Below are 20,039 nucleotides of genomic sequence, written 5' to 3'. Positions count from 1 at the left end.
ATGCATTTTATAGACCCTTTAATTAACAGCATAACCCTCAGAGCTTTGATTAGTAACACAGGCAGATAGGTCTAAAATGATATCAGTCAATTTGTTCATCCTTCCAAAACACTCTGCAAACTGACCAAAGGAATGCAAACAAAAGCGCTGCATTACAGCTGTTAGTTCTGTCTCATGAGTGGAAAAATCTTATTCCTGGCCCCAAATTAGTGAGCAAATTAGTCCCTGGAAATATTACTACTGATTGTAAGAATACAATACAATATAATGACAATACATGCCTTTTGTCATTTGAAAAGCAATCATCTTGTTACAAATCCTTCCTTATCCCTTCAAAATTCTCTATTCCCGTTATAGTAACAAAAGAAAAACATTTCCATTGCTTATGGTGTGATTATCCTACTCCTCTTATCAATTGCACTACTGTATCTTTATAAGTGAAGGATAATAAAAATAATAATCTAGTTTATAGTTCTACATGTTCCTCATAGCCCCTCTAAGATTACATCTTTCTAGAGAAAGATAATAACCCGAATTTGTTCATACCTTCTTTGTAAGTTGAAGCATATGTTTAATTCCATTTATTAGTTTAGAAAACTCTTCTGATCTTTTCCATTATTTATACATATATTCTTTATAGATAGGTGCCCAAAACTGTGCAACATATTGACCATTTTGCTTTAGTTACTTAAATCAAATGCCATTTTATACATGCCAGAATTCTATAAGCTGGTATTAGAATTGAACCTTTCCTGCCTTTATCTGAATAAGTGGTGTTGCCAGAATGTGCATTGTTGATCAGAAATCTGATGTATTTCTTACTATTTATTTATTTGGTTATTATATAAATGTGTCTAAAGGGACCTTTGCAAGATGCCTAAGGATGGCACATTGGCACTGTGAAAACGTTTGGTATACTTTATACAGTACTAAGTGAATTACCACACCACTCCCAGTATGTAGAGATAATTGGGATGTGGACATAACTAAGTATGTCATCAGTTAATGACATGGCTCACAATAATGTACTTAGTATGTAAGATATGGAAAAGGGAACAACACTAAATCATGAGCTTTATTAAATTTATAAGTAGTCGTTTAGTACATTGTACAAAGTGCAAAATACAGGCGCAATCTGCCACGTGCATCCTTCACTGCATTTATAATAATTGCCACAAGTTTCTCCAGCACAAAGGCCTGAATTATTTGCACTCCAACGTGAAAGCACAGAGGTCTCAAGTATTTGCACTCCAACATGAAGCACAGAGGCTAGTGTTCTGCCAATGGATTTGGTGCTGTCTGCTTTTGGCAGTGCTTTATTTAAGAGGGGGACTCTAGGAGGTTTTATATCATATAGGGCCCTTGCCCTTCTGTCCAGGGTCTCAGCAAATGAAACCTATAAAGTTCTGATCCTCTAGCTGATGGACATTTAAAATGATGTTAAACTGGACTTTCCTTCCTTTTCTTTTTATCTCAAGAACTTTTTTATTTAGTGACCCTGAACCCTACAAGTTCTCTACAAGCCAACAAATATAAAATAGGTAGCTTTGGCAAATAAAAAAAAAAGTCTTATGCTTGAATTCTTATTTCTCATCAACATTTTTGTATTTAGCATTCAATTGCAGTGCCTTTAAAGTTCACGGATAAAGCTTCACAACTTTAAGAGCATTAATTATTGAAATCACTTATGTCCTCATCTGGCATTTCTATGAAGTGGAAAATATCTGCAAGTGAAAAATATTCAGAGAGGTACCATAATCTGAGTTGAAATGCTTAATTGTCATATCTGTAGTGAAATATGCACACAAATGGGAAGCTGGGGTAAACATCTGGTATGCTAATATAACTGTGAAATAATCAACTCAAAATAGCCTAGCATTTACATTTGGTATTTATTAAATATGTGAACAAAACTTTGATTTTCTGTGTGTGTAAATAATAAATACAGCGTTAATAACAATATTAAGCAAATAACTACTCAAGTAGTAAACATACATATAAAGAAAGTTGCTATATACTGTATATGTCTGTATGTGCATACAAATACCTGTTCCCCTTTTTTACTTACTCTACAGTACACTCCTGCTTTCAAAGGAGAGGAGTAGTGTTTCCTTGTAATATCTAGGCTTACAACTAAATCTTAATGGCTCCTACCACCAACCATTACTTCAGTCTCGCTAAGGCAGCGAGGGGCAGCAACACAGTTCCATTAGGTGGAAGAGTAATGTAGTTAGTGATAAACCGGAATTACAGGGTCAGGCTGTCATTCCTGCATATACTGTAGATAAGGCCATAACTATCATTGGATATCTTTTTAAAACAGCTGAGGTTTTTATATGCATTTTTCTGCTGCAAAAGACATTTTTTACTGGCAAAACAAAACCCATGGCGAAATGATACTGTGTATTCAAGATTTTTGCCATTGGAAAAACCACATTTTTCTCTGCAAAACTGTACCAGGAAAAAAGGTTCTCTCAACCATGTCTATACATGTTAATAGGTTAATTTGTTGAACTTTATTACTGTACTGTGTACTATGTGTGTACCTTTGTTATTAAATTAGGTAAAATGTAAACATTTTGGTTCCATAAGCTGATTGTCTGTTCTCATGTTGATATCAACCCCATCCCTTTTTCTCCCCAGCAGTCCATCAGTAGAACAATTGAAGGGTAACAGGATACCAGCTCCATCATAACTGCTAAATATGCTGCCAAGCCCCACCTAGTAGCAGATATGAGAACAGCACTCAATAGTAAAAATCCAAGTCCAGCTAACACAAGACCTCCTTCATTTAAATTGAGTTGGAGAAACAATAGCTCATCTGAAAGTAGTTCCATTGTTAAGTGCTGGCTCTTTTTGAAAGCACATGACCAGGCACAATGACCTGAGCTGGCTGCTTACACACCAATATCACAGCTATAAATAAATTACACTTATGGGTTCAAGTATAACATTGTGAATGGTAGAATAAAGAACTTTCAATGTAATTTAGAAATAAAAACTATACCATAACAATCACGAAGAAACTCCTTTAAAATATTTGTTTAATTGGAGTAAAACTAGAGCTGCAAAGTTGGGATATCCGTGACACAAGCAAAAGAAAATGATCAAGTACCACTTCTTATACTAATCACTTGTACCTTAAACTAGCTAATTATAAACTGAGTTTGTCTCCTTTGCAGGCTGCAGGCTAGAACAAATGATGGTTTCCTTTGTTAGTAAATTCACTCTGTATTACTGTTCTCAAACTTTGGAGCTAAACTTTCTTATCTGCTGACAAAAAAAACCCCAGAACAGTCAAATTATTGTCGGTTTCTCATAGGCCTTATTGATAGATTGTATTTTAAAGTTCCTATTAATAACAGTATAAATCTAGAAAAGCTTTTTTTCAATTATTTGCTTCACTGGATATATTTCCTAGAGTTAGAATTTTGTGTCCAGTTCATTATATTTAGAGTGCATTAAAGGAAAAATATAATAGGGTCAAAATGTATTTTGCTTTGTAATGTTCTGATATAATTGAATGTCCTATAAAAGGGAATGGGAAATGCATATTGAGAAAGAGAAATATAACTGCAGGTAGTTTAGAAGCCATTCAGGGAAGTTAGCATTTGAAGAATTATTAGCATTTTGGGACGATTGCCTTAAACCAAACACATTGTGGCTCATTCCATCTTGTTTTCAACTTCTGCTTACCAATGTGAAAAATTCTAACTTGATCCACATTCTTATTCCCTAAGGCATATAGCACCTGCAGCTTTTGAGAACAAACAGTATTAGAACCATTTCATAATATATAGAAAAGCCTAAGAATTGTTTTATATAACTCTTTAAAAGGCAGTGCTTAGTTCATGGCTTAATCAGAAGCCTTTCTAAGATATCTAAGTCACAACATCTCTTAGGATATCTGATACTGACAAGTGTTACTAACAACTGACACAATCAATCATCCTTATCACTTATAACAACGTCTTTCTTCTTTGTAAGTGATACAGATGTTAAAACCTGATTAAACTAACTGACTCAGACAATCAGACATTTCAGTTCTGTTAGTAGCACAGCAAATGTATTTCTTTTGCAAGTGGTACCTGATGGTGATAACTGGTATTGATAATTGACACAGATATTGTCTCCATCATAGCCTATTTTTATTTGAAATTACACCTAATGCTGATGATTGATGGAAATCCACAGACTTAGTCAGTTTAGTACCTTACCAGCAGTTTAAACTTTCTATTTTGATAGAACCTGGCGCAATTGTCATTTTCATGTATCAGTGTCATGTCTCTTTTCTATTGACTAATACTAATTTGTTCTTAAAAGCTATTGCTAGGTAATTTTTCAACTATTTTGCAGCTCCAAATAAATATTAGCAATACGGAATTCTTTGAAAATCAAGTCTGAGTGCTACGAGGTTGAGCAGTTGAATACCTATTGGTAGTTCAACACTGTATTTAACCTAGTATTGGTGTAGTGTTGACTATTGTCTGTTCCACACAACCATTTTTGTGCAATGGAAATGTGTTGTTGATTGTTCCCAGTCATAACAGAATTAAGCTTCACGACAGGGAACTCTCAGCAATGTAGTAATGGATAAGCAGTTTACTTCTAAGGAGTTTGTAGATATTTTCAATCATTGCAGGAGTTCTGTTACAGTGCTGTGTACAGTTCTGTAGTTTGACAGTAACTGCAATGCAGGGCTAAGGGAATTGAATGCAGTGTACTGTAGGATTCTGGGAACAACATACAGTTATATTTTGTTTTGTGTTGAATGCAAGGAGTACTTGGAAGTGTGTGAAATACTCTAGTAACTGCTCTAGTAGGGGTGAACTACACAGAGCATTTAATTTGTGCTTTATACTGCATATTGGGATGTCCTTTAGAGCAGTAGTGAGGCCTGCTAATAATAAGGGCAGTAGTATTTGTAACAATAAAAAAATGTTTATTAGGACATACTGTATACAATATACATTTAGGATTAAATACTTAAACACCCTTTGTCCTAGCAGTACAATGCTCTGTCTTCATTGCTTTTAAGGCTTCAGCTTTCTTATTACCGAAAGTGTCAGATACTGCATTTTTCAGACCAGAGTCATATACTAATGAATTTGTTTATTTTATCTGGAAAATTCAACATTATTGTCAACATTGTTAGACTTTTTTTGCCTCAACAGTTTAGTAGTCTGTAAAGTTACTACAGCAAGATTTATTATACCCAGAGGCTGCAAACAGTCAGAATCCGAAAATACTCCAACTTCAACCTGTACAGGTCCTGTAGATGTCAATTGCAGAGGTCCTATTTGCAATTTGAATATATTATTTTCTGTGCTGGGTTTCGTACGATAATCCGAACATTTGTCGGGTTTTTGCAGATTTCACAAAAACTTCAGACTTTTTGGGCATCAAATCCAAAAAATTCGCATTTTTCACATGACAATCCAAAAAAGTCACGTTTTTTTCATGAGACAATACGGAAAAGTCACAGTTTTTCCCAATCTTAATTTTTTCAAATTTAAATCATTTTCAGTCACATATGTTATGGAAGTGGTGTGCAAGTTTAGCCAGCAAAGAGTGGCAACACAGACATCTTGATACAAAATTCTTCAATAACTATGTTTGAGTGTTTTTAAACATTAGTTCCCATCATTAATGAGAGCATGTTTTCTCCCAGATAGTAGCTTGCTATGAGCATCAATCCTGGCAATCTCAGCCAGGTGTTTATATAAGATTATGCACTCATCTCACATTTGCTATAATAAAAATGATTTATGTGTGTACATCTTGAAGGAATCCATGCAAGATGATAGCACTCACAGCATAAAGTTTGATTGAATGCATATTTAGTGGCATCTTAAATACATTAATGTGTTTTTAACAGCCCATATTTTAAAAGAAATAGTTTGACCACTTCCCATAAAAATGTAAATAGCAACATAGTTAAATTATGTTCCTCAAACCCCTAAAAATAGACATGCGCTGCAGTCAAAAATATAACCCACAGGCAATGCTATAATTGCATAGGTCCCACAGCTACAGGTGTCCCAGGGTTGGGGCAGTAAGAACTTGGCAAGAAGTTGTATTTTAATATTGCTTATGCTGGAGGTGTAAATGCATGTGGGCAGAGCAAGATCATGAAATAAAAAAACCCAATGCCTTCGTAATACAAAACGCTTGAAAAAGCAGCCATTGACTCCAATGCATTTAGAACAAAAAAGCACACACTGGGGGTCATTTGTCAACACTGGGCAAATTTGCCCATGGGCAGTAACCCATGGCAACCAATCAAATTGCTGCAATCAGTGTTCTACTTGCAGCTGGCTTCAAAAAGCTAATCACTGATTGGTTGCCATAGGTAACTGCCCATGGGCAAAATTGCCCAGTGTTGATAAATGAGCCTCACTGACTCCAATGCATTTGGTGCAAGTAAAAAACATTTTTAAAAAAATGGCCATTATTGAATCCAGTACATTTGGTGTACATTTCAATGAACACTTTAATATAGAAAACAATATAAAACTATAAAATGGTTATTCACCTTGAAATGAACTCTTACTCCCATATGTAATAAAAGGCACCACGTTTGCCCAGTAGCAGTAGCTCATAGCAATCAATAAGATGTTTGCTTTTAAACAGGTGACCAGTAAATGCTACCTGCTGTTTGCTCTAGGTTACTGCTCCTGAGCAACCTTGGTGCCTTTTATTACATAACCCTAGCATGATGTGTTATTCAAATGCATTTTGCACATAATCTTTATTTTTTATTCTTTAGTCCAAATACTACTTTATTTTTTTCTATTTAAGACAGAACCCAGATAATCCCATATTAATTTGTACCATGGCTGCTCCCTATGCAGAGAGCCTCTCACTGTATTTGCCCATGGTTCTTCAGCTTTTTCAGGGTCTACATTGCAGGCACATTGTCTATGTTGATGAGTTTGTTAACGAACATAAATAATTCATACTCCAATAGCTCATACAATGAAACCTAAATTACATTAAATTATAATCAAGAAATAAAACAAATATAATACACTTTTTTATTAATTATGGGGAAGGCTACCTACTGTATGAAGAAGCCAGCAGCTAATGCAGTTGGACAATATCATTTGACTGACACAATAGAACCTTAAATATTGTCCCTAGAAGCAAATAATTGTATGTCAACTTTGTGCTGGTTATATTTATTACAATTACAATGCAAACCATACACAAATAATGTTACTGAAATATATTAAGTTGGGTTGATCATTCCCAACTCCCAGTGAAACAACTAGTCCCTTTAGAGGTACATAAATATCTTCAGACTCTTTCTATATTTAATTACATCTATTTAACTGGTAGCATTGAATCTAACTTTATATGATACTCATATCAATTATGTTTCCCTGGGGATAAATCTATTCCATTTGGACTTGAAAGTAAATATAAATCAGCAAACTATCAATAGAAAGGCGACACTGGCCAATAAATGTGTCTTTGCATAGAAGTGCTGCCCCTTGGTTCAATATCGAACTGCAGGCGTAGTTCCTTATTTCCTGTTATAAAGTCATAGAATGAATATTAAGCCAACCGTTTACTGAGGCAACTGAACACAATCAGATGCAGTCAATGGCTGATTATGAATTATGGCATTGTAGTTATACCTTTCTGTCAACTGTTGTAGATCACACAATAATTGGACATTATTATAGGCATCGATAGTATTAATTTACTGCACAGCTTAAGTATAATGGTCCCAGAACTCCTAGCACTACCACCTAATCAGCTTTATATATTCACAGAGTTTAAATCACTTCACATTTATAGCTCTTAGTAAACCCTTTCTGAAATAACTAGGAGGTGCTTATTTTTCAAGCAATAACCCAATCCAACAAACATACATTACTTATATTTTTCTACAATACACTAAGATCATTTCTAGTTAGCAATTATTTCTACTACAGGTTGAAAACAAAGGAAACCATCTGATGGATTGCTATGGGTTCCTGGATTGGTGTACCTACTGTATAGTAAAGGTGGCCAGATTAAAGCTGCCGATATCAGTCCTTTAGACCAATTTGGCAGCTTATCTGCCCATGTGTGGGGGCTCCCGATGGGTCCTCCCGGTTGATATCAGGCCAAAAATCGGCCAGATATCGGTCGGTCCAGTTTGATTTTTTTCTGCGATCCAGGACCACATTGGCTGGTTGATGCGGTCCTGCGACAGGTTGGCGCCTATTTACAGCATTGTAAATTGAACACTGACCTCGCCAAAGGAGCAGATCTAATAGTGTATGGCCTCTTTAAGAGCTAAACTCCACAGAAGATTTTGTAGGATGGTGTTGGATCTCCAAAATGCATCCTACAAATCGGATGTAGTTGCATGGGTCAAAATATAATAGGACTGATGTGTAAACTACATGGAAAATTTTCCATCTGACACGACATGACTGTTGGATGTGAAACCACCATGTTGTGTCTTTGTCCGATGAGAGAAAATCTGATGGTGTCTGACTCTGTACTTTTTTTTCACGTTGAAATACATTTAGGGGCAAATTTATCAAGGTTCAATTTTGAATTGAAAAAAATTTCGAAATCCGAATTCAAAAAGGCCAACCAAAAGTAAGTCAAAGTTTTTTTTTTTGGTCGAATAGGTCCATATTCGGCCGAATTAGAATCATACGAATCGAAGGAATATCGCTTTCGATCAAATTCGATTCAAAGTTTTTCCCAATTGACTCCAAAGTCACCAATTGACTCCAAATAGGTTCCAGGAGGTTCCCCGTAGGCTAAAACAGCAATTCGGCAGGTTTTAGATGACGAATGGTCGAAGTCTAATTTTTAAAAAGACAGTACATGATAAATTTCGATATTCAAATTTTTTATTTTTTTGTCATATTTGAATCGAATTTGGACTATTCCCTTGTCAAAGTACACAAAAAATAGCTTGAAATTCGAATTTTTTTCATTTGAAAATTCACCGCGAGCTTTGATAAATCTGCCTCTAACTGTCGGATGTTGATGCCTGAACAAACTACACCATCCAACTTTGGGCCAGATTAAATTCAGTGAGAACAATTTATCTTGCGGTTTATCATGTGAAAACTCATGGATGAGATTCAATTAGAGGAGAAAAAAAATTTCTCCTGATTCAGTTCCAGTTTTTTTTCCATATACTTCAATAAAGTTTTATTGTGATAAACCATGAGATGAATTTAATTGCATCTCTAATTGAATCTTGTCCATGACTTTTCATTTGCTAAACCTTTTTCTCACTGAATCAAATCTGGCCCGTTATTTTATCGACTTTACATTTACTTTACTTTTTTTACTTTACTTTTGGATCCTTTTGTGTTGTGCTGGTTTAGAGAAAATCTTACCCACAAAATCTCCTAAACCTAAAACAACCCATATAACATATGTCAGGTAGCTGAACCAGTAAAAACACTATCAATGTTATCGGACATCATAGCAGTAACGGAAACAATTAGGTTTGGGCCCGGGTGCAGGCAATGCACGCGGGAACCCCCTCTGGACACAGTTTTCAGTGCACTTTTGCATGGAGTGCTCGGAGAGCCCCAAGGTGGTGCTGGCCCGGGTGCAATAGGTTAATGTAATAAATGTTGCAAGTTTCCAACAGGTATATTAATTCACAGCAACCAATTAGATGTTTGCTTTCAGACAGGTGACAGTTATCTGCTACATGGTAATCGGTTTGCTATGTTTTACTATGATTAGTTTAAATTTAGGGTGGTAGCACACAAGGAGATCTACTGTAGTTGCTTGAGATTATTGGCAGGCGACTAATCTCCCTGAAATGCCTTCCCACCGGCAAGAATGCGAATCATTGGTGGGATAGGATTAGCATTGTTTCGGTTTTCCAATGTTGCCCACAGTTGCCTCACAATGAAACTTCAGGCAACTTCGGAAAACCAAAGAAACATGTATGCCATTCCACTGGTGAGTCACATTCTTGCCGGTGGAAAGGTATTTTGGAGAGATTAGTCACCCGCAGCAGCGAAGATTTATCGCAGACGATAAGTAACCACCCTAAGTAACTTTTAATATGTTTTCCCACAGGTACAAAAAAACACATTATAACATACATATGTGTGAAGCAGATTTATGACAGTTCCTATTAATCCCTACTTATTTTCTACCCTACTTAGTATTGAAAAGAAAAACCTGCATCATACAATACATGGTTTCCAGCCCTGCAGCACAACTAAAGATACACTGTGCTTTGTTCTGCTAATACCATACTGGTTAAATTCAACAATGTTGTTTTCAGTTCCCAAATGAGCAGTAATAAACACAGGATCTTGGGATGCCCAACAACTCTGAAGTTTAACTGATGTAGAAGTTATTATTGACTATGTCAACACACTGTTTAATCTTGGCAGGCATGTATTGTAAGGCATCTGAAAATAAAAAATAAAATCAATTTACTTTGAACTGCTGCTGTCTTAGAGGCAATGATAAGGTGACAGGTGTGTTTACGGTACTGTGTAGATGTCTATTTACTGTCAAGAAACAATTAATTCAGCCCTCACGAAACAAGGTCTTTGAGGGTAATGTGACCTTTTAATACAATGCTTTGGATTGCTTGTGACCTTTCTTTAACGCGTGATTATTTTTGTTTTGACAGATGCCATGCTGTTGGTAGTTGACAGATTAGAGGGGCCAGTCAATATTGAGTCTGTTATGGGCCCTATTGATGTGAAAATCTCTGAAGCCATCATAAACATGCAAGAGAACAGTGTGCAGGTGTCAGGAAAGGTGAGTTCCATGTATCGGAAATATCTCCTAATAAGAATCATGGCTTCAATTTACTGGCAATTGTGTAAATATGTTATGGGTCACTGAATGCAAACTATTGCACTTTACTTGTTTGGTATTTCTGCACCATTTAACACTTAGCAGGGTTATGGAATAAAAGGTGCAAAGTTTGCTATAGCAACCAGTCTGCAGGTAGTATTTACCAGTCACCTGTTTGAATGCAAACATCTTGTTGGTTACTATGGGTTACTGCACCTGGGCAAACTGAGTGACTTTTTTAAGGGTTGCCACCTCCTGACAATATGAAGTCTGGGCAAGGGCAGTGATGTTTCACAGGTGGCTTTGTAACATCAGGGGTGGGGCTATGATACGGTGAATGGCAATTGGCTGAATGCTGCATCATTTATTTCAAAGGCCTGTCTGGATTCCCTGATGTATTTTTTGTATAGTATAGGGGTAATGTTTTAAAGGGATACTGTCATGATTTTTATGGTGTCATTTTTATTGATAAATTACATTGTTTACACTGCAATTAATTCACTCTACCTTATCAAATTTTATTCCTGAACCAAGTATATATTTTTTAGTTGTATTATTGGGTCTAGGCAGCCATCTCAGGTCATTTTGTCTTATTCTGTGCTTTAAAACGTGCCAGTACTGGATGGAACTGCTTTCAGGCAGACAGTTGCAGTGGGCCTTGGAGTGCATTCTCCTATGTATAAGAGCTGTTATCTTGTCTCAGGGAGCTGCCATCTGGTTACCTTCCCATTGTTCTATTGTTAGGCTGCTGGGGAGGGAAGGTAGGGGGGTTATATCACTCCAACTTGCAAAGCAGCAGTAAAGAGTGACTGAAGTTTATCAGAGCACAAGTCATACGACTGGGGGCACCTGGGAAATGAACAACATGTCTAGCCCCATGTCAGATTTCAAAATTAAATATTGAAAAATATGTTTGCTTTCAGTGCAGATTTCTGATGGAGCAGCATTTTTAACATGTTTTCCTGTGACAGAATCCCTTTCAGCACTTAATTCTTGTTTTATTCTAGCTAAATCCATTTGGAATTGTCTACATAAATCCAGCACTTCTGCACCTGCATGCATTGGGCTTATGGGGCTTGCTTCATATTCAAATTTGAATGGGAATAGCACTGCCTATGACAGATAACGGCACTAGCAAGTGGAGATTTCTCTGAATTGCTCATTTTGGGGGTATATGAACCAATACTAATTATTGAAACAGAAAGCTGTTGCTCTTGATGACAATAACATAATAGTGAATGGTGTCTTTAGGTAGATAAAACATATGTGTATCTCTGAGATCCCACTTTCCTTTTAAGATTAAAAAAACACAACATATGTGCTAAACATTGGAACTATAAATAGGACTTGTATTCTGTCTGTTCTTTTAATTTAAAAAAAAATCCGCATTTTTTTTCTAATAAAGCACTAATTAAAAATTGTCTTTTTTCACTGAACTCCCCCCCTCATAAAGAGGCTTATTGTTTAGGGTCCCCTTTCCCTAAACTGCAATGTTGGAGCAGCTCATTATCCGAGGGCTTTTCACATGGACATGGATTCATTTATTAGGGTCTCCTCCGCAGAACCAGGAATAAACAGAAAATTCTAATATATAAAACTGGTTTCATTTTCTTGTTTTGCTCATGAAATAACAAAAAACATTGATAAGTGTTTATTAAAAAAAATAGCCAAAAAGTATTTTCAGCAAAAGTCATGTTCCTAGATTTCATGCTCTAAAGGGGTGCATACTGTCCCTTTAATAAAATGATATGATAAAATTATATATATATATATTTTTTTTTAAAAAATATGCTAATTAAAGGCAGCATTAATGTATGTTCAAATCCCAATACACTAATAACAAATACAGCTAGTTCTGTATACAGCTAGTATAAAACTAACCTGTTTTGTTTTTATGGTAAATGTCATTTGAATGCAGACAAATGTAATCTGATAATGTGGTTACTGCAGAGGAAAGCAACATTTCAGTTAGTAACTAAACTCTGCAAGGTAATTAAGTCAAATGAGGACAGCTGCTTTATTCAGAGAGACTTGGCTGAAGTAGGTGTATGTACTCATAAATAGAAACTAACATTAAGGGGCTTTTTTTATCAAAATAGAATTTTTAAATAAAAACGGCCGACCAAACTTTTATTAAAAAAGCATAATTTTTTTTCACTAAAAATTCACTAAAAATTCGGGTTTTATAGTAAAAAAAAAACTTGGCATTCGGAATTTAATAAATAACCCCCTACATATCGAAACTATTAAAGACAAGCATTTTTACCTGTGTTTCTGGATCTTTTATGCATTCCAGCACAGCAGGGAATTCAGGAAGAAACAATTTCCTGTCACCATAGTCATTATCTAATGATTCCGCACTGTGTTATGCATTTTCCTGCGCTGCAATGAGTACAGCCTAATAGTAAATACAGGCCTGCTTTCCCCCCCCCCCCCCCATGCTGGAACATACGAAAGATCCAGTGCAGGAAAACGAAGGTAACAACAATCATGATGACCATTATAATATATATTTCGCTAACAAAAATAAGTATGCTGTATATTTTTTGAGATGAGCTTTCCTCCTGAAGTTTGGTTTTGGGAAATGTTTCATGTAGTGTAGTGAAACCATTTGGAATCACCAGTTTAACCAGCTTTAGCCCATTGCTTATGATTTTCAGGTTCTCTTTTCAGCATTAAACGTAAGCCTAAATGTGATGTCATTTCTAATTAGATACATTTTTAGCTCGCTTTTCCCAAATGTACATGTATTTGTCTTACCCTGGACCAAGAGAGGTTTTGATTTTACCTTAACTCAAGCTCACCTTATATACCCCATTTATTTCTTACCATCCACAGGTCCTGAATCCCCTTTGCTAAATGAAAGGGTACTGGGAATTACTCTCCATGGCCTAGTGGGGTCCTGGGATATACTTATGGGTGGATCCACTAGGGACAAATGGTTAACCACACACTGCAGTAAAACAAATTTTATATAACTGGAAAATAGCAGCGTAAAATACAATCACATATCAATAACTTCTGCCCTGAGGAACCTGTCTGGCAGTCCAACCTTGGCACCAGGTGCAGTCCTACACTCCACTCCTGGTGGACAAAGAGAGTCACAGTTCTTTTTCCCTCAAGAACTCAAACTTTCCCCAGGTACCACTACCTGCCAAAATACCTCTCCTGCTGGAGAGAGGTAGTTACTACCATGTAATAGGCACATGAACAAAGCCTGTTTCTTAAATAGGGGACATGCTGGGGCCTTTCCATTCAACTTACTGGGGACTCACACAGATTGGTCAGGCATCCACAGTGACTCAATTCTCAGGCTGGTTCCCAAGCTTATCCTAGCTGAGCACAACATCCTGCTTTATTCTTCTGGGCACAGCTCCAACACTATCCCAGCCCCTTTTAAATCAGCATCCATTACACAGCTGCAGTCACAGTCTCTCCGCTGCCTCCAAGATTGAGCTCACCGGGCTTGAGGATCCCATACCCTAAGCCCTCCAGGGGTCCCTCACATCTTTTGTCCCCTACATCTTGGCTGCAGTCCCTGCACTCCCAACTGGAGTGAAACCAGGAAGTATACTGACACTGATCACATGACACTTTCAGGATAAATCCAGAATCTGCCAAGGCACACTGCACAGCGACAAAATAACTCACTTCCCCTCCCTTATACAATTTAGGTCCAACCTTTAGCTGGTCACACTAGGTGGTTTCCCACAATGTGGGGTTTTATCATCATAGGGAAACTTAACCCTATGGATCCCGACACGACTTTACTACTGCTCGACACTGCGTTAAGCAGAAACATTATAACATGAATCTCAGTGAACCAGTTAGAAGAATAAATGGTTGATTATTCCAGTAAATACACTTAAATGGCAACTTGTTACCTCTGTGAGGTGCCTGCATTTGTCTGTATGGAGTATGATTAAATTCTGCCGATTATCAAGATAAAGAATCTCCAACAATATATATGGAATTGCAATAAGGTATCCAGCTACATTTGTTTGTCCAGAAAACTGAAATCCTGTCCTAGATAACTTTTTGAAAAACAAGGGAAACAATTAAACCATATATTGATTTCTGAAATGTTTTCATTTTTTGTTTTTATTAAATGTTGAAATTAGCATTTTAATTGGCAAACTTTGAGTTTTCAATTAAACTAGGTATTTACCAAGTAAATATAGCCATCCTTACTTTTATCAATTCAAATTGAATTACCTGCTGCTGTCAGTCATACAGACTTAGACCACCATGTAGCTGCTACACAATTGACTCTGAAAGATAATGTTTATTTAATAGTATTGGCATGCAAAAATTAGTGAAATTATTTGATTTGTAATTTTATGAAGTTGTCTGGTTAATTTGCATTAAAAACATTTGTGAATTTTGAGTCTACTAGAAAATAATGTTAATAATAAATAAACTTGATAGGCTTGTTTTGTTTCTTATAAGGATTAATTCTATCTTAGTTTGGATCAAGTAACAAATGACTGTTTTCAAAACTAAGGTCTGTTGGGCTTAATGAAGTTGTTTGCACATGAAAAGGAAACTGGCCACGGGATCTGGTAAAGAGGGCTGTAATGGTACATTCTCTTGGAGTAAGTGTCTTGGTGGAGTTCCTCAGGGTTCAGCATTCTGTCCATTTTTATTTAACTTGTATCTAACTGGCAATCTTGGCAGCTAAGTGGCAGATGAGATTCAGTGTTGAAAAATGTAAAGTCATGCACCTGGAATGTAAAAATATCCAAGCCACGTATACCCTTAACGGGGCTGAACTGGAATTATCTGGAAACCTCTTTTCCAGAAAACTCCAAATTGCAGAAAGGCCATCTTCCATAGACTCAATTTTCTCAAAATAATCCAATTTTTTTTTAAATGATCTAATTTGTCTTTATAATAATACAACAGTACATTGTACTTGATCCAAAATAAGATATAATGGATCCTTATTAGAAAACCACCCCAATAGGTTTATTTACAATTTACATAATTGTGTAGTATACTTAACTGCACAAATGCACTTGGCAGTAGTAACCAATCAGCAATTAGTTTGAACAGTCCACACCAATTTGGAAAATAAAAGACCTGAATGGTTGTTATTGGCAGCTGCTCATGTGCAGTTTAGCAGGGTTACATAGGTGTTCATAAATAAACCCTTCTAAGTACACATTTGCAAAATCTGCAATCATACATGAATAATATAACATCTGAGCTGTTTAGAGGCTAGCTATTGGAAGGAAGATGATGCCTCGTGGCATCTAAAACAAACTTATGCATCCCACTGGAAATGCATATGTGGAGACACGTTCCTCTGATGCCATTTTTATTGTGTAACTTGTGTTTGCTAAATTATTGTAAACCCCTATTTATTGTAAATGAATGTAAAGCAAGTCATAACCTGCTGTTGCTATGTAAATAAATGATGATGTTGATGAAACATAGACTCACTCTGTACCAAAGCTCTAATTGTATATAAAATGTTGTAGTCAAAATTACTTTTTTCCAAATTAGAATTGAAAGGATGGATTTACATCTTTCCTCGCTGTGTTTGCCACTTCTCTTGCTTTCACCTCAATAAGGCAATTTATCCAGCCAAGTTTAATTAAAACCAGTTTTCTGTCTTGAACAGGCAGTTTTTCTTAATTTGCTTTTATTATCTTTAAGAACAATAGTTCTAGGTTAATAGGAGTATGCAATTATTTGTAGTTTATAAAAAAATAAACCTGACCAAAACAATGTGCTGCTTTTTAGACAATCTGAGCAATGGTGATTGGAAAAAAAATCTGGAGTTGAATCCCAGTCGATTAAGTGTGTAATATTATCAGGCAAACAGCTCTTGGCATGCTGCAGAATACCAATACATTTTATCTCTCTTATCAAATAAAGAGCTTAAATTGGAAGGCAAGAAATAACTATCATTGTAGAGCTTTATTGTCATGTCAGATCCTTTCCAAAAATGGACAAATTGAACAAGCAAAAGGCCACAGAATTTAATGATATTTCTCCTAAGTGAGAACAAAAGCTTGTTACATTAAAAGTGAAAAAATATAAGTTACAAGGTGTCCTGAACAAACCAGATCTGAAGCCCCTTTTTGTTCTGCTTAAGGGAAAATGGATAAGAAAACTAATATAAAGGGCTTTAGAGGAAAACTTTTGCCCTACTATTTATTAGTAAAATAATGAAATGTAACTCCTTCAGACAAAATTTTTCTTCTAGGCTGCTATTTTTTTCTGTACCGTCTACTATGTCAAGTTTGTCTGACTTCTGGTCGAGCAAAGATGCAGCTATATCTTCCACACAAATATTCTGTGTATTTGTATAGCATTGCAGAGTATGTTTATGAATTTTATAAATAATAATAATATATCTCCTAAAATTACTCTGCAATGCTGTGCAGAATTAATGAAAAGGCAAATTACACTAAAAAAAGGAATATTTAAATTAATAACTGGGTTTTTCATTATAATAATTGTTTAGCATAATACCAGTAACCAGACAGGTCTGTTGGTGCTTTGTATTCTCACACCCTACCTATGGACAGTCAAGCTTGATTTGCTTATACTAGCTTGAAGACCTACCAGAATCAACCACCTCAGCCCTGTCCTACACAGCTTTGTTCTGGTTTCCATTTCTAGGACATTGAAAACAACTCTATGAATTCTATGGTACTTGTATTACCAATGCTCCAAGCAGCAAGTCTAATATAATCGGGAACTAACAAATGACTAATCCAAATATATGCATCATAAAGATACTGATGCCATAAATTAAACCCTGTTTGCATCTATTATAACACTGTTTTTGTATACTATTTATAATTTTACCATAAAAGTATTTGCCAAAAGTGATAACATTAACTATCTGATCCTTCATGTTCCTCTATGAGGGCGCTGCCATATTTGTGCTGCAGTAGCCCAATAGCCTTAGAAACTATAACTGACAGGTTTAGAAGTGACAGTAGGTCGGCAACAGGTGTAGGAACTTCAACGAACATTTACTTACAAAAGCAGAACTATCAGTGAAAAATGATCAACATGACCTATAGGTAACTTTTAGGGGCACGTTTATTAAAGGTCGAATTTTTCTGGTCGGGCTTTTTGTCACAAAAAAAGTTGTGGAAAAAAAGAATGACTTCTGGATTATTATACGACACAACTGCAACCTATACAAATCCGAAAATACTTCAGCTAAATATGGTCAAAGTCATGTAAAAGTCAATGGCAGGTGTTCCTTTTACAATTGGAAGTGTATTTTTGCCTTCATGATCTTCGAGGGTTTTGGGCATTTTGACGCTGGTTTTTGTGCAATAATCTGAAAAGGTTGTGGTTTTCAAGCGACAAATTTAAAATTTGTCGGGACTTTCTCCACATGTGCTTTTTCTTCATTCAGATTTTTTAGTAAATTAAGGGTATTCGTAGTAGGGAGTTTGATCAAATGTTTTCTTCTTAATAAGAATGAGAAATAAATGGGTTTTAATATTTAATTAATATGTTGAAGAGTAGATTTTTGGTGTCATTATTACTTTAATTTGCTTTTAAATAATATAACAGTTGAATATATTCTGTCGATTTGATCTAATTTAATAATGTGTCAGTTCATTAAAATATCAATTTGTTACCTAAAACATTTGGGAACTGTGTGTTGCCAACATCAAATCTATCCTTATGACCACAAGCATTTTTTGTTATAGAAGACATAGAAATTTGAGAGAATAGGCCTATGGAAGTGTCACACAACTCCAGAATTGCATCTTATTTACACAGAAACCAAATGGATGGATTTTGAGAAACATCCTATAAGTTTTTAATGAGATGAGTTGGTGTCATAACAGGACATAAAGCTGATTTATTTACAATCCCTCTAAAGACTACTTAACTCTGTTCAATACAGTATGCTGTATATCTCTGACATCTACTCTTAATAGCATTTATTTATTTCATGCACATTCTGCATTTATTTAGTAAATCATTTACTTCCTAATGCCTAGTTTACTGTTAATGGTATTTATTTCTCAGGCATAAAAAATATATATAAAAACTGTAGAAAAGTTAAATACTTTAGTTAATGTGCCAGACTATTGGATTAATGAAATGAAAAATGTATTTCATGTCCATAGAATAAGGATATAAGTAGTTTGTTTAGACATATGTACTGTATATTTCATGTTTTGTTTTTCATATAAGTATAGGCTTTTGAACTATTATGATCCTTTATGCATTGTTGTAAAACATTAAACATTCTCCACATAATAATAAGGCAAACAGGAGTTATCCAAATGGCTCCCATAAATATTTCCAAGATATTCAACCAGAAGGCAACTGTAATAAATCCTTGAAAATACAAAAAACAAGGTTGTGGCAAGATTTCTAGAGCAGGCTGAAGAACCACAAGATCTAATTATCACAAAAAAAAAGAAAAAGTCTTTTCACAAAGCTTATCTTGGCAGTTAAAGTAAGTCAAGCACAGTGTTAGAGAGAAAGAGAGAGAGAGAGAGAGAGAGAGAGAGAGAGAGAAACTGAAAGGATTATTTATATCAGGAAGTCATAGACAACAGAATTGCTGTTTTGCCATGTGTCCTGTTTATCCTTTGTCCTGTTTGAGAATATAAACGATGTTTGCTATGCCTAATTTATGTCTTCCATTGAGAAAGGAAAAAATGCAATGTTATGACTTTCATTCTTTTGGTACATTGCCCAGATGCCTCTTAAGCCCACTTGTAAACCGTATGCATACCCAGTGCAGATATGGTGAAGACTGAGGAACAGTCGCTATTTCTTAAATTCAGTTTGCCAATCACATTCAAGAAATTTGCAGGGGAAATTCAAGGGATTGATATGACCAGTGCAGGGCTGTCTAACTGGAGGCCTATGGGCCATATGTTGCCCACCAAAGAATTGGCCCCCAGTCTGCTCAAAGTCTCCATAGACTACACTGTACAGCAGTTATCACTTTTAATCTGACCATTGAACAGGCTGTATGAGAAATAATTGGCCCTTAATAATTGTAATAATTGACATAAAACTAATAATTGTCATAAAACTAATAATTGAATAATAAACTAATAATTGTATAATAATTGAACTAATAATTGACATTAAACTTTAATAAATAATTGACATGTAATCAGTTGAACAGCACTGGTCTAAGGTATGCCCTTATTTATTACGTTCTGTATGTGCTAAAATATTGTAGAGTAAAGTTACAGGCAAATTTATAGACATGCTAATTTACTAAAAAAAGGCAA

The 20,039-nt window shown here is 35.5% G+C and overlaps 1 protein-coding gene across 1 annotated transcript in view; it reads left to right on the top strand.

The window, feature by feature from the left end:
- gpc6.S (glypican 6 S homeolog) overlaps nt 1–20,039 on the top strand; it is a 594,694-nt gene that overhangs the window by 523,226 nt on the left and 51,429 nt on the right. Inside the window, exon 5 of the mRNA XM_018249884.2 lies at nt 10,628–10,758. Within this exon, the coding sequence (XP_018105373.1) occupies nt 10,628–10,758 (131 nt within the window). The remainder of the gene's footprint in view (nt 1–10,627; nt 10,759–20,039) is intronic.

The sequence above is a fragment of the Xenopus laevis genome, chromosome 2S, assembly GCF_017654675.1.
Source record: "Xenopus laevis strain J_2021 chromosome 2S, Xenopus_laevis_v10.1, whole genome shotgun sequence".
Lineage (NCBI taxonomy): Eukaryota > Metazoa > Chordata > Amphibia > Anura > Pipidae > Xenopus > Xenopus laevis.
This window is presented reverse-complemented; position numbering and strand designations above follow the sequence as displayed.